Below are 12,638 nucleotides of genomic sequence, written 5' to 3'. Positions count from 1 at the left end.
GTTTGTTGGATAATTCATCCACATACATGCTTTGTCTACTACCTGATTATTTTCTATAGTCTCTACCTCTTTCCTGATATCTGGGCCTTCATAGAAACCCAGATAAGGCTGTGTCTTTTTCATCTCTATCTTCAACCCAAAAAAGTTTTGCATGTAGAACTAATAACCACAGCCATATCTAGAGTGTTTCCTCTGCCCTAGGCACTGTCCTGAGTGCTTTACATATATTAGCTGACAACTGTTTTTTTTTTTTGTTTGTTTTTGTTTTTTGTCTTTTTGCCTTTTTCAAGCACCACACCTGCGCCGTATGGAGGTTCCCAGGCTAGGGGTTGAATTGGAGCTGCAGCCGCTGGCCTACGCCAGAGCCACAGCAATGAGGGATGCGAGCTGCATCTGTGACCTACACCACAGCTCACAGCAATGCTGGATCCTTAACCCACTGAGCAAGGCCAGGGATCGAACCTGCAACCTCATGGTTCCTAGTCATATTCGTTAACCACTGTGCCACGATGGGAACTCCTTAGCTCACAACTCTTAAGGGACAATTCTGGGGTCAAAATCCAATCTAGCTTTTAAGGATTAGGATACAAGGAACTTGAGTAATCTGTCAGAGGTCCCTAACTGGGGAATGGAGAGGCTGGGCTTCTGGGTTGAGAGTCTGACTTCCTCTCTAGGTGCTCACCGAAGGGTAAACAGACATTTCTATTGCACGTCTGAAAGTTTTCTGAGGTATATCCAGTCTAAAATGTAGTGCTTCTCCTTTGGTGAGTGACACTTGCATCTAAGAGTACTCTAGTCACCTAAGCTGGATGGAGTCCACTTAGATTTACATCCTTGCTGATTTTCTAGCGAGTGGTTCCATTGATTATAGATATAGAAGTACTGAAGAGCCTAACTTTCCTCTTTCATGTATTTTGAAGCTTTTTTGTCAGTTGCTTACACATTTACGATTGTTATGTCTTCCTTTTTTGGCTGCCCTGCGGCACATGGAGTTGCTGGGCCAGGGATCAAATCCCAGCCGGATTGCAACCTGCACCACAGCTGTGGCAGTGCTGGATTCTTAACCCACTGGACCAGGGTGGGGACTGAACCTGCATCCCTGCTGCTGAAGAAACACTGTTGATCCCGTTGCACCACAGTGGGAACTCCAACTGTTTTATCTTTTGTTCTGTTTGTTCACTCAGATTTTTGTTCTGTTTTCTCTTTTCTATTTTCCTACAGAGTGTTTGAACATTATTTAGGCTTTTTTTTTTTTTTTTTTTTTTTTTTGTCTTTTGTCTTTTTAGGCCGGTACTCTCGGCTTATGGAGGTTCCCAGGCTAGGGGCTGAATCAGAGCTGCAGCCACTGGCCTTCACCACAGCCACAGCAACTCCAGATCTGAGCCACGTCTGTGACCTACACCACAGCTCACAGAAATGCCAGATCCTTAACCCACTGAACGAGGTCCAGGGATCGGACCTGTGTCCTCATGGTTGCTAGTCGGGTTTGTTAACCATCTAACCACAATGGGAACTCCTAGGATTCTATTTTAATGTATCTCTGTTTTTTAGTATATTTCTTTAAGTAGTTTTCGTAGTGGTTGCTCTGGATATTATAATATACATACATATTTAACTTAACACCGTCTATTCATATCAGTATTTTACCATTTCAAGTGAAGTATAGAAACCTTAACATCACTTTAGACTTAGTGAGTTATACTTCCTAGATATTTCTTATGTCTTCTCTCCTCTTTGTCTGTGTATCCCTTGCATTAATTCATACATATCATTTCTTCCCTGGATTGCTACAATAGCCTCCTAATATTTCCCTTTCTCTTTTTTCACTCCTCTCTTTAATCTGTCTTTCTCATTGTCACAATTATAGTCTTTCTAAACATAACAATTCTGAGATCAAAATCTTTCATTGGCTCTTTACTGTCTTCATGATGAATTCCCAACTCCTAAGCCTAGTATATTCTGTTATGATCTTATCATTACTTACTTATGTAACTTCTTAAATCTCAGCGCTTACACATGCTTCAGTTCTGTCTACACAAAACTATTTTTATTTATTCTAGGGATCCATGTTATGCTTCCTGGAATGTTTCTTGCTCCTTTCTCTTCTTTACTTAACTCACGCTTCTTCTTTAGGACCACACAGTTAAAGAGAAACCGCCAGCATGGAGCCTTTCCTGACTTCCTTTCTTTAAATGATGTCTCCTTCTGCTTTTTGCCTAACTTTGTCTTACTGTTCGTCAAGATGTGCTGTTATTAATTTGTCTTCTTTTTTGTTGTTGTTGTTGTTTTTTTGTCTTTTTAGGGCCCCACCCATGGCATGTGGAAGTTCCAGGCTAGGGGTCAAATCAGAGCTGCAGCTGCAGCCTACACCACAGCAACACCGGATCCAAGCCTTGTCTACAACCTACACTACAGCTCACTGCAGTGCTGGATCCTTAACCCACTGAGCGAGGCCAGGGATCAAACCCGAATCGTCATGGATACTAGTCGGGTTCGTTACTACTAAACCACAACAGGAACTCCCTAGTTTGTCTTCTTTCTCTCACTCCATTTGCACTCTTGGGAAGAATATGAAACACATTTCCTAAATTTTTTTTCTTGGCCACCACCACGGCAAGTGAAAATTCCCAGGCCAGGGATTGAACCTGCACCACAGATGCAACCTTACTACTGCTGCAGCAATGCTGGATCCTTAACCTGCTGTGCCACACAGGAACTTTCTTAAATATTTTGTTATAAAGATGAGGCTTAAAACCTACATTTATGAAGTGAATTTAGAGGTTTTAACAGACTTTAAGTTTATTATGAGATAATTTGATCTTTATTTGTATTGCATCAGTAATCAGTCTTCCCCCAGATTTCAGTTCACTTCTGGACAATAGGCTTAGAAGGCATAGACAAATTAGAAGATGTATTTAGGAAATCAGCATGATAAATAGGGTGCTAAACCATGATATAAGAGGAAGAGTCAAAATAATTGGATATTTGGAGCAGTGGGTAAGGATCCTGCCTTGTCTCTGAGGCCTAGTGGGTTAGATCCCCTGCCAGGCTCAGTGAGTTAAAAGGATCTGGTGTTGCTGCAGCTGTGGTGTAAGTGGCAGTTGTGGGTTGGATTCATTCCTTGGCCTGGGAACTTCCATATGCTGCAGGTGCAGCCTCAAAATGAGTTGGATATTTGTCACCAGAGAAAACTCATAGGAGACATGGTGGCTCTCAAATATTTGAAAGCCTTATTCTTTGTGCCTGGCAATGAGACATCCATGCAAAATAAGAAGTGTAGGCAAACATATATCACTTAAAGATTTTCCACAATTACAAGTACAATAGAATGGCATAGATTGCCTTATTTAATTAATTAATTAATTAATTAGTTTGGTCTTTTTTAGGGCCATACCCTCAGGATATAGAAGTTCCCAGGCTAGGGGTCGAATTGCAGCTGCAGCTGCTGGCCTACGCCACAGCCATAGCAACTCAGGATCTGTGCCAGGTCTGTGAACTACCATAGCTCATGGCAACGCCAGATCCTTAACTCACTGAGCAAGGCCAGGGATCGAACCCTCATCCTCATGGCTACTAGTTGGATTCATTAACCGCTGAGCCATGACTGGAACTCCTACATTGCCTTATTTTAGGTAGTGGGTCATCTCTCCTGAGGTTATTAAGATCAAGACTAGGTGACCACTTATTGGGGGATATTGTGGAAAGAATGAAGACATAATAAAAATTTTGTTCTTGAGATTGTATGCAACTAATGCCATAAGAAATGTACCTCATAGTCTTAAGAGTTATCAAAACCCTGGAGGGAATTAACTAATTCTTTATGTTGCAGATAGAATTAAAATACTAGCAGTAACTACTTGATTATATCGGAAATATTACAATTATTCTGTTATAAATAGAACTTGCCTACTTCTTCTCGCTTATATACCTAAATTTGTGATTTAAAGGATAATAACTGCTTGATTACATTGGAAATATTACAATTATTCTATTATAAATAGAACTTGCCTACTACTTCTCGCTTATATACCTAAATTTGTGATTTGAAGGATAATAACTAGAGCCAAGGTGAGCACTTTTTCTTTTTGAAATAGACTTTATACCTGTGGTATGTACTCTGAGGAGCAGTTGAATATAAGATATGGATAGGGTGGACAAAGAAACATTTTTCCAAGAAAAATTTTGGAATGTTCAATTTAAACTTTAGGTGTGATTATGTGCATTTTATTGTTTTTATAGCTTCAGACTATTATGAATATTCTTTTGAGTGTATGCCATGCTTAAGTTTGAAAAATCAGATGCAAACATAGCAAATGATACATTTGCCAAACCTGGTGGTAGTTTGACTGTTATATTTATTTTTCTGTATGTAAACTATTTGGACATAACTTTGATAATGCATGTTAATTGTATGTAAGTGACAGTAATTGACCCTTGCTTACAGAACTTGACAGTACTGATGGTGCCAAGGTTTTTAGTAAGCAACCAGGAAGAATCCAAAGAGTAGCAAGAGGATCAGGTGTATCAACGAGAGATGTTCAAGAACTTCTGACACAATATACCAAATTTGCACAGATGGTAAAAAAGATGGGAGGCATCAAAGGACTTTTCAAAGGTGAGAAAAATAACAAACTCATCATTAGTTCACACACTGAATGAAAAGAAAGAGGTGGAAAACTAAAAATTAAAGCCAGGGAATACTGCCGGTATTAGAAAATATACTGCTGACTTTCATGTTATATTCAACTTATAGGATTTATATTGAGATCTGTTTTCTGATTTAACATAGTAAACATTCATTTTTTAAAAAAACGTACTGACTTTATTTTTGCGAAGTTTTAATATATGTTAAAGAAAATTTAGAGAATATAAGGAAATGTAAGAAAAAATTTAAAACACCGGTTACCTTTACTCCCCAGAGAATCCCATGAGTCCTGTTGGAAATAACATTTGATATAACTAGTGTTTTCTTCTGATCCATCATGACTTTTTTTTCCATACTGTCAAATATTCTTCAAAATATAACATTAACCACTAAGTGTTCCATTTATGTATATATCTTAGCTCAGTACAATGCCTCTTTGTTGGAGATGTAGGCTGATTCACCACTTCTAGATCAGTATCAGTTCTTGCAGCAGTTTCTGTGCAGTCTTCCATGAGGCCAGGGATTTTTGTCTGTTTTGATTAGAGGCAGAGTAGATGATGAGTAAGTTTTGTGATAATTCATTCTTTCCAATTTAATGGTCTAATAATAAGTTCCCAGGCTAGGGGTTGAATTGGAGCTACAGCTGCCGGCCTACACCACAGCCACAGCCATGTTTACAACAGGTCATGGCAATGCAAGATCCTTAACCCACTGAGCCGAGGCCAGGGATCAAACCGGAGTCCTCATGCATAGTAGCCGGATTTGTTACCACTGAGCCACGAGGGGAACTCCTCAATATGTGTTTTTTTGGTTACTCCCATTTAACATTTCTTCATACATTCACTAGCTGGAATTTCCTTTGTGAATCACCTCTTACTTATTAGCTTCCTTGTCCATTTGTTTTATTTTTTTCCCCTTATTGCTTTGTAATAATTCTTTAAAATTCTTGGGTTATATCTGCAAATATTTTCCCCAGGATTTTCATTTGCCTTTTATATTTATATTATAAATATATATAAATTTTTTTTTGGCTGCATCTGCAGCATGCAGAAGTTCCTAAGCCAGGGATCAAGCCTGTGCCACAGCTGTAACCAGAGCCATAGCAATGACAACAGCAGAGCCACAACCTGCTGAGCCATACAGGAACTCCTTACTTTTTATTTATATTTTTAATTAATGGAATTTTTCATTTTTAATGCAACCGAGCCTTTTGATTTAATTTCTTTTATACTCCTAAAAGCCTTCCCCATATTGATAACCACAGTAGTCACCTACATTTTCTTCTACTCATTTGGGGGTTTGTTTTGCTGTGTATTGTCTAAGGTAAAAAGAAAATTTTGTTTTTCCAAAAGAGTTAGTCAGCTGTCCTAGCCTTCTCTTAAAAGTTTTTTTTCTATATTATAAGCACTCTTAATTTATTATCCTAGAAATATTGTTTATGCATGCTCCAAAGATGAATAACACCACTGAATAGCTTTCTAAAAAAAGAAACATTAGTTGGTTTGGGTTTTTTTTTGTTTTTTGGGTTTTTTGGTCTTTTTGTCTTTTATAGGGCCACACCTGCGGCATATGGAGCTTCCCAGGCTAGAAGTCCAATTGGAGCTGCAGCTGCTGGCCTACACCTCAGCCACAGCGAGTTGTGATCCGAGCTGCATCTGTGGCCTACACCACAGCTCATGGCAACACTGGATCCTTAACTCACTGAGTGGGGCCAGCAGATCACACCCACGTCCTCATGGATGCTAGTTGGTTTTGCTAGCCGCTGAGCCACAGTGGGAACTCCTACATAAGTTTTTAATCACCTTTTGTCTTTGACAGTTTCCTTTTTTCTTTGCTTGCTACATCCTACTTTCTCTTTTGTGACAAGGGAGAAAAGTTAGAAAAACATGTTTAAAATGAATTGTAATTCCTAACATCACCTGCTGTTTCAAATAGTGATTTATGGACACATAATTATCTCTCCCCCTGACCCTGGCTGTTCTTGATAGAACCACTGCCAACCCATCAGCCAGAGTTGTCCAAGCATTGAGTCTTCAATAAAGGCACATTCAAGATGAAGTGGACAGTGGATATGGCACATGTCTTTGGCCCACCAAACTCTTAATCATTTTCTGAAGTTTTAAGTCCTTAAAGATAGAAACTCTTACAACAGTGCACATGGTCATAGAATTCACATCTTATATAAATTCATTAATTATGAAAAATTTTTCACAGATTTTATCATGTTTTATAAAAACATATCTTCTTTCTTTCATGATTCTTAATTCATTTATTTTATTCAGGCCAGCCAGCTTTGGTTAGAGAATCAGGGTCAGCTTTGATTTGCATTTTCACAAATGTTCCTAAGAAGTACCAGAGTTAATGTTTCTTTGAAATAAATAGTTTCGCTGAAGCAGCTCTGCTTATTATTGCTGTGGCATCAGTGATCTCTTTGACTTTCTATCCCTAAGAGCACAGCACTTATTCTCTAAAGGATGCTCTCATCTCTTCTGCCCCAGTCTCTTTTATTCGCCGCCATTTTACTGTGGCATTTCAACTAAGTGTGTAGAAATTCAGTGGTAAATGGAGTTGCATTATTTTTCTTTCTATTCTTTGAAGCTTCTTGTTACTTTTAATAGCGTCTTAGATATATAATCTTCAAGGTTTTCTCAGGCTTGTTCTTTCATATCTACTTATCAGCAATCCAGTCTCTTTCCTGATTAACCCACATCTGCAAATGTTCAGCATTTTTGTTCAGCATTCTACCATATTACTATTAAACAGTTGTTGTTCTAGCTCACTGTTAATAACCACTGGATACAGTTTCGCTTATAGTGGCTCATTCGCAGGTAAAAGTAAAAGTGTTAACAAAAATTGTAGACTGTTAGAAAGTCCCTTAAATGTCCTTTAATATCGCATTTCACTTGTTCTTTCTCAAAAATATGTAAGTAATTGCAGTAAAGATTAGAAGGGAATATGTACAAATAGAAATAAGTGGGCTATAGTGATAACATTGTAGGGTTTTTTCTTAATATTTAGTCAATTCAGGGGCGTTCCCGTCATGGCTCAGTGGTTAACGAATCTGACCAGCATCCATGGATTTGATCCCTGGCTTTGCTCAGTGGGTTAAGGATCTGGCATTGCCGTGAGCTGTGGTGTAGGTCACAGAGGTGGCTCGGATCCCACGTTGCTGTGGCCCTGGCATAGGCTGGTGGCTACAGCTCCAATTCGACCCCTAGCCTAGGAACCTCCATATGCTGCAGATGTGACCTTAAAAAAAAAAATTTAGTCAATTCATTAAACTTTCTTTGATACCCTGAGTGTATTATGATCTCTATTGACTCAAAACCTTTTTTTTTCAGGTGGTGACATGTCTAAGAATGTAAGCCAGTCGCAGATGGCAAAGTTGAATCAACAAATGGCCAAAATGATGGATCCAAGAGTTCTTCATCACATGGGTAAATACAAAGTTGTTGCCAGATGCTAATGCATGGTTTAGTGTATAAGGATTGGTTATTTTAAGGAGGGTTATTTTTGTTTTTTTGTTTTTTTGCCACACCTGAGACATGCAGAATTCACCAGGCCAGCTATCAAAACCCATGCCACAGCAGAAAACCTGAGCTGCTATAGCAACAATGCCAGATCCTTATCCCAGTATGTCATAGCAGTAACTCCAAGGTTGAGTTTTTGATAAGCCTTCTTCTATCATGATACGAAGATCTGTTCAAGGGAATTTCCATCGTGGTGCAGCAGAAACAAATCCAACTAGGAACCATGAAGTTGCGGGTTCAATCCCTGGCCTCGCTCAGTGGGATCCGGCGTTGCCATGAGCTGTGGTGTAGGTTGCAGACGTGGCTTGGATCCTGCATTGCTGTGGCTGTGGCATAGGCCGGTGGCGACAGCTCTAATTGGACCCCTAGCCTGGGAATCTCCATATGCCAGGGGGTACAGCCCTAAAAAGATAGGAAATCTCTTCAAACAATGTATGATTTGAAGAAAAGGGCCATCTTCTAAGCTGAATAGTTGTAATAGTGCTGTTTAAGCTGAGGTTTTATTTAGTCCTCTGTTGCTGTGTGATTTTTGAGCAAGCTACTTAATCATCTCTTGTTAATGCTTGTTCTGATCACCTTTTACCCTAGTTTAGAATCTTGATATTTTCAAATGATGCAAATTTGGAATTATATAAAGACTTTGAAAACCCGGTTCCACTTTTACCATGTAACTGACCTATGAAAAATTTCTTAAACTTTCTCAACCTCTATAAAACCGTAGGTAATAAAATCTTATTGGGAAATTGTGATAATTAAATGAGCTAATAGATATGCAAGCATTTAGTACAATTCTGGGCATAATGTAGATGTTCAGTAATGGTGGATTGTCTTCTTCCTTTAAGTGTAATAATTACCCCCATCCCTCCCCAAGTCTATTATTGTTTACAACAAGGCTCAGACATCCCAGGAAAAAAAATATTTGTATATTTGTTTACTGACTTCCTACTCGTGACAGGTTCTATTTGTTTTTTGTTTATTTGCTTGCTTGTTTTTGTCTTTTTAGGGCTGCATTCGCCACATATGGAAGTTCCCAGGCTAGGGGTCAAATCAGAGCTGCAGCTGCCAGCCTATGCCACACCCACAGCAACACCAGATCTGAGCCGTGTCTGCAACCTACGCCACAGCTCACAGCAGCACTGGATCCCTAACCTACCGAGTAAAGGCCAGGATCAAACCTGTAGCCGCATGGATACTAGTCAGGTTTGTTACAGCTGAGCCACAACAGGAACTCCTTCTGTTTGTTCTCTTCATTTAGTATGTATTCCTCATAATTTGATGTGATAAGTTATTCATTCTCTTATACAGATGAGGATACTGGTGGTAATATAAATTTTTATGTTCTTTAAGGCTGATGACCAAATTGTAGTCAGAATCCAGTATATTTTTTAGAAGTTCAGGTACTTTTAGGTAAAAGTTACAAATGTTTAAAGTTCTGTTTAGTAATTATCTGATTTTATTCTACTTTCACTCTAGGTGGTATGGCAGGACTTCAGTCAATGATGAGGCAGTTCCAGCAGGGTGCAGCTGGCAATATGAAAGGCATGATGGGATTCAATAACATGTAAAGAAGATGCCTTAATATAAATTGACTCAGTTGATTACACTATTTGCTGAGACCTCACAGAGTTTCCCTCCTTTTTGCAAACGGGGAAAAAAGTATTTTTCTTGCCTGTCTTGCCCTTTTTCTCTCTCTTCTCATCTTTTTTCCTCTTCTTTTCTTCCTTCTTCTTTCCTTCTCTCCCTTTGATATAAGGGAGAAATATATGGTTTTTGTGGAAATCATTATATTTTTGCTTTAGATTTTCTTCTCAGTTTTCAACCATCATAACACTTCCTAAGTTAAACAAATCATGATGTAAAATTTTAGTACTTAAAAGTTTTTAATTGTCTCAAAGGCCAAGAATTACATTTGTAAACAGTCCTGGTCAGTGGTTACATGATGTCTCAATAAAAGTGCTGTAAAATAAACTTCAAAGTCGTTTTAAGTTAAGGGGTTGTTAACGTTCTTTATGGTTTAAAATTATCAGTGTATCACGGTAAAAGGCAGACAGAAAAGCTAATATTTAAAACTGTTCCTAGAAGCACAGCTTTATTAGGAAATACGGTAGAGTAACCTAACCATAAGTATTAAGAATTTTTGTTTGGAGTTCCCATTGTAGCACAGTGGAAACAAATCTGACTGGGAACCATGAGGTTGCGGGTTTGATCCCTGGCCTCGATCAGTGGGTTAAGGATCCAGCGTTGCCATGAGCTGTGGTGTAGGTCGCAGACGTGGCTCGGATCTGGTATTGCTGTGGCTCTGGTGTAGGCTGGCAAGTACAGCTCCAATTAGACCCCTAGCCTGGGAACCTCCATATGCCATGGGGGCAGCCCTTAAAGGACAAAAGACCAAAAAAAAAAAAAAAAGAATTTTTGTTTAACTTGAAATAATTAAGATAAATTTGCCATAGAAAAATCTTAGCTCTGCCATTTAGATTGAAATTGTGAATTTGGTTATAGTTCACAATATAATGTTTTGTATATAACTTGCATTTTTTTTTACCTCATATTTTTTGAAGCCTGAATGGCAATATTTGATTTTCTTGAAAAGCCAATTTTGTTGTGTTTCTTACATACAAAAAATCTGCTTGAAGAAATTGATATACTTTGATGATAATAGCTAATGTATAGACCTCCTAGTGGGAATATAATTGCATATATTAGGCTGTCACTATTATATATTAAAAATAATGAGACTATGACAAGATTGACTTGGTTGTTGGTTACTTTGGATTGTTGCACAGTTCATTTGGAACAATGGCTTTTAAGTAAGTTATGGAATCAATTTGAATTACTAAAATAATTATATACCTATTCGTTAGTGGCATCATGAAGATAACAGATATGGTATTACAGTGTATTTTGATCTAGGATGAACTGATCTTCAGCAAATTGATTTGTCGTAGTAGAGAATGAAAGAAATAGCTAATTTTTATAGTATTAATTTTTTATGACTCAGGTGTTTTTAAGAAGATCTTAAAAGCCAAAGTATCTTTAAAAAAATACTTACACAGAAGTTCCCATCATGGCGCAGCGGAAACTAATCCGACTAGAAATCATGAGGTTGCCTGGCCTCGCTCAGTGGGTTGAGGATCTGGCGTTGCCATGAGCTGTGTAGGTCGCAGACATGGCTTGGATCTGGCATTGCTGTGGCTCTGGTGTAGGCCGGCGGCTACAGCTTTGATTAGACCCCTAGCCTGGTAACCTCCATGTGCCACAGGTGCAGCCCTAAAAAGACAAAAACAAACAAACAAAAAAACTTAAAGAATGCAACCTATTTCCTTGTTTATTTGGGATTTTTATATCCCACTAAGTCATTTTCACCAGCTAAAAACTTTAATATCCCTATAGAATATTTGTATATACTATAAAAATTATGTATCTTGTGTTCTGCAGAGATGCCATTGCAAAGTCCAGCTACAGAAATTTGACAATAGAATATTGTTCTCCAAATTAGTTTCTTATTAAACTGATGCATACCACCTTTTCTGGGCATGCATTTTTTTTTAAGCATTTATTTATTTATATCCCATCTGTTTCCAGAAAGGATTCGTGGCATATTCCAAAGTCATACAGCACAAGACTGGTGAATGGAAATTCATGAAGCCTTGTTGAGGGCAGAGCTTTCAAATTTTTAAATGCATATACTACTGAATTCAGTAATTCCTTAATGGCATACTAAAGGAAACTTGGACATGTGTACCATAGATATGTAAATATGTGTGTATGTACACATATGTAAATATACATATAACAAAAGATACACACCAGACTGTCCCCTGTATTATCCTCCAGGGATTAAAGTGGTAGGACTAAGAAAAATGAGTTTTCACATTCTGCACCCCATATAATTTTTTCTAATGTACTTACGCATTTTGTATCAGCAAATCTTAGAAGGTTTCTTTTTCAGAGAAAAAATAATATGATAATCTGCCACGTAACCTTCACTCATCTTCAGCAGTTCTCTACATTCAAAAGGTTCTGTCATGGCTCAGCAGAAAACAAATTCTGACTAGCATCCATGAGGATGTGGGTTCAATCCCTGGCTTTGCTCAGCGTGTTAAGGATCCAGCGTTGCCGTGAACTGTGGTGTAGGTTGGTGTAGGTCGCAGATGTGGCTTGGATTCCACGTTGCTGTGACTGTGGTATAGGCCAGCAGCTGTAGCTCTGATTTGACCCCTAGTCTGGGATCCTCTGTATGCCAAGAGCACAGCCCTCAAAAGACCAAAAAAAAAAAAAAAAAAAAAAAGTCAGAGCCCGGGGGGCGGGGGGGGGGACTTTCCATATGCTGCACTTGTGGCCCTAATGGGCAGGCATTTTCGTGATTTCCATCCTCGGGGTACCACTTTCACACTTGGACCAAAAAAGGAAATGAGACATTTGGACAAACTTTATGGCTTCAGGCACCGTTTTTAGTATTTTTT

The 12,638-nt window shown here is 38.5% G+C and overlaps 1 protein-coding gene across 2 annotated transcripts in view; it reads left to right on the top strand.

The window, feature by feature from the left end:
- Nucleotides 1-10,165, top strand: part of SRP54 (signal recognition particle 54) — a 47,950-nt gene extending 37,785 nt beyond the window's left edge. For both annotated transcript variants that reach the window (XM_001927799.7, XM_005656302.3), the window contains 3 exons: nucleotides 4,445-4,615; nucleotides 7,987-8,082; nucleotides 9,649-10,165. In XM_001927799.7, coding sequence (XP_001927834.3) covers nucleotides 4,445-4,615; nucleotides 7,987-8,082; nucleotides 9,649-9,740 — 359 coding nt within the window. In that variant the 3' untranslated portion in view covers nucleotides 9,741-10,165. The remainder of the gene's footprint in view (nucleotides 1-4,444; nucleotides 4,616-7,986; nucleotides 8,083-9,648) is intronic.

The sequence above is a fragment of the Sus scrofa genome, chromosome 7 (genome assembly GCF_000003025.6).
Source record: "Sus scrofa isolate TJ Tabasco breed Duroc chromosome 7, Sscrofa11.1, whole genome shotgun sequence".
In the NCBI taxonomy this organism is placed as follows: Eukaryota; Metazoa; Chordata; class Mammalia; order Artiodactyla; family Suidae; genus Sus; species Sus scrofa.
The sequence above is the reverse complement of the archived record's forward strand: the minus strand, read 5'-3'. Positions and strand labels throughout refer to the sequence as shown.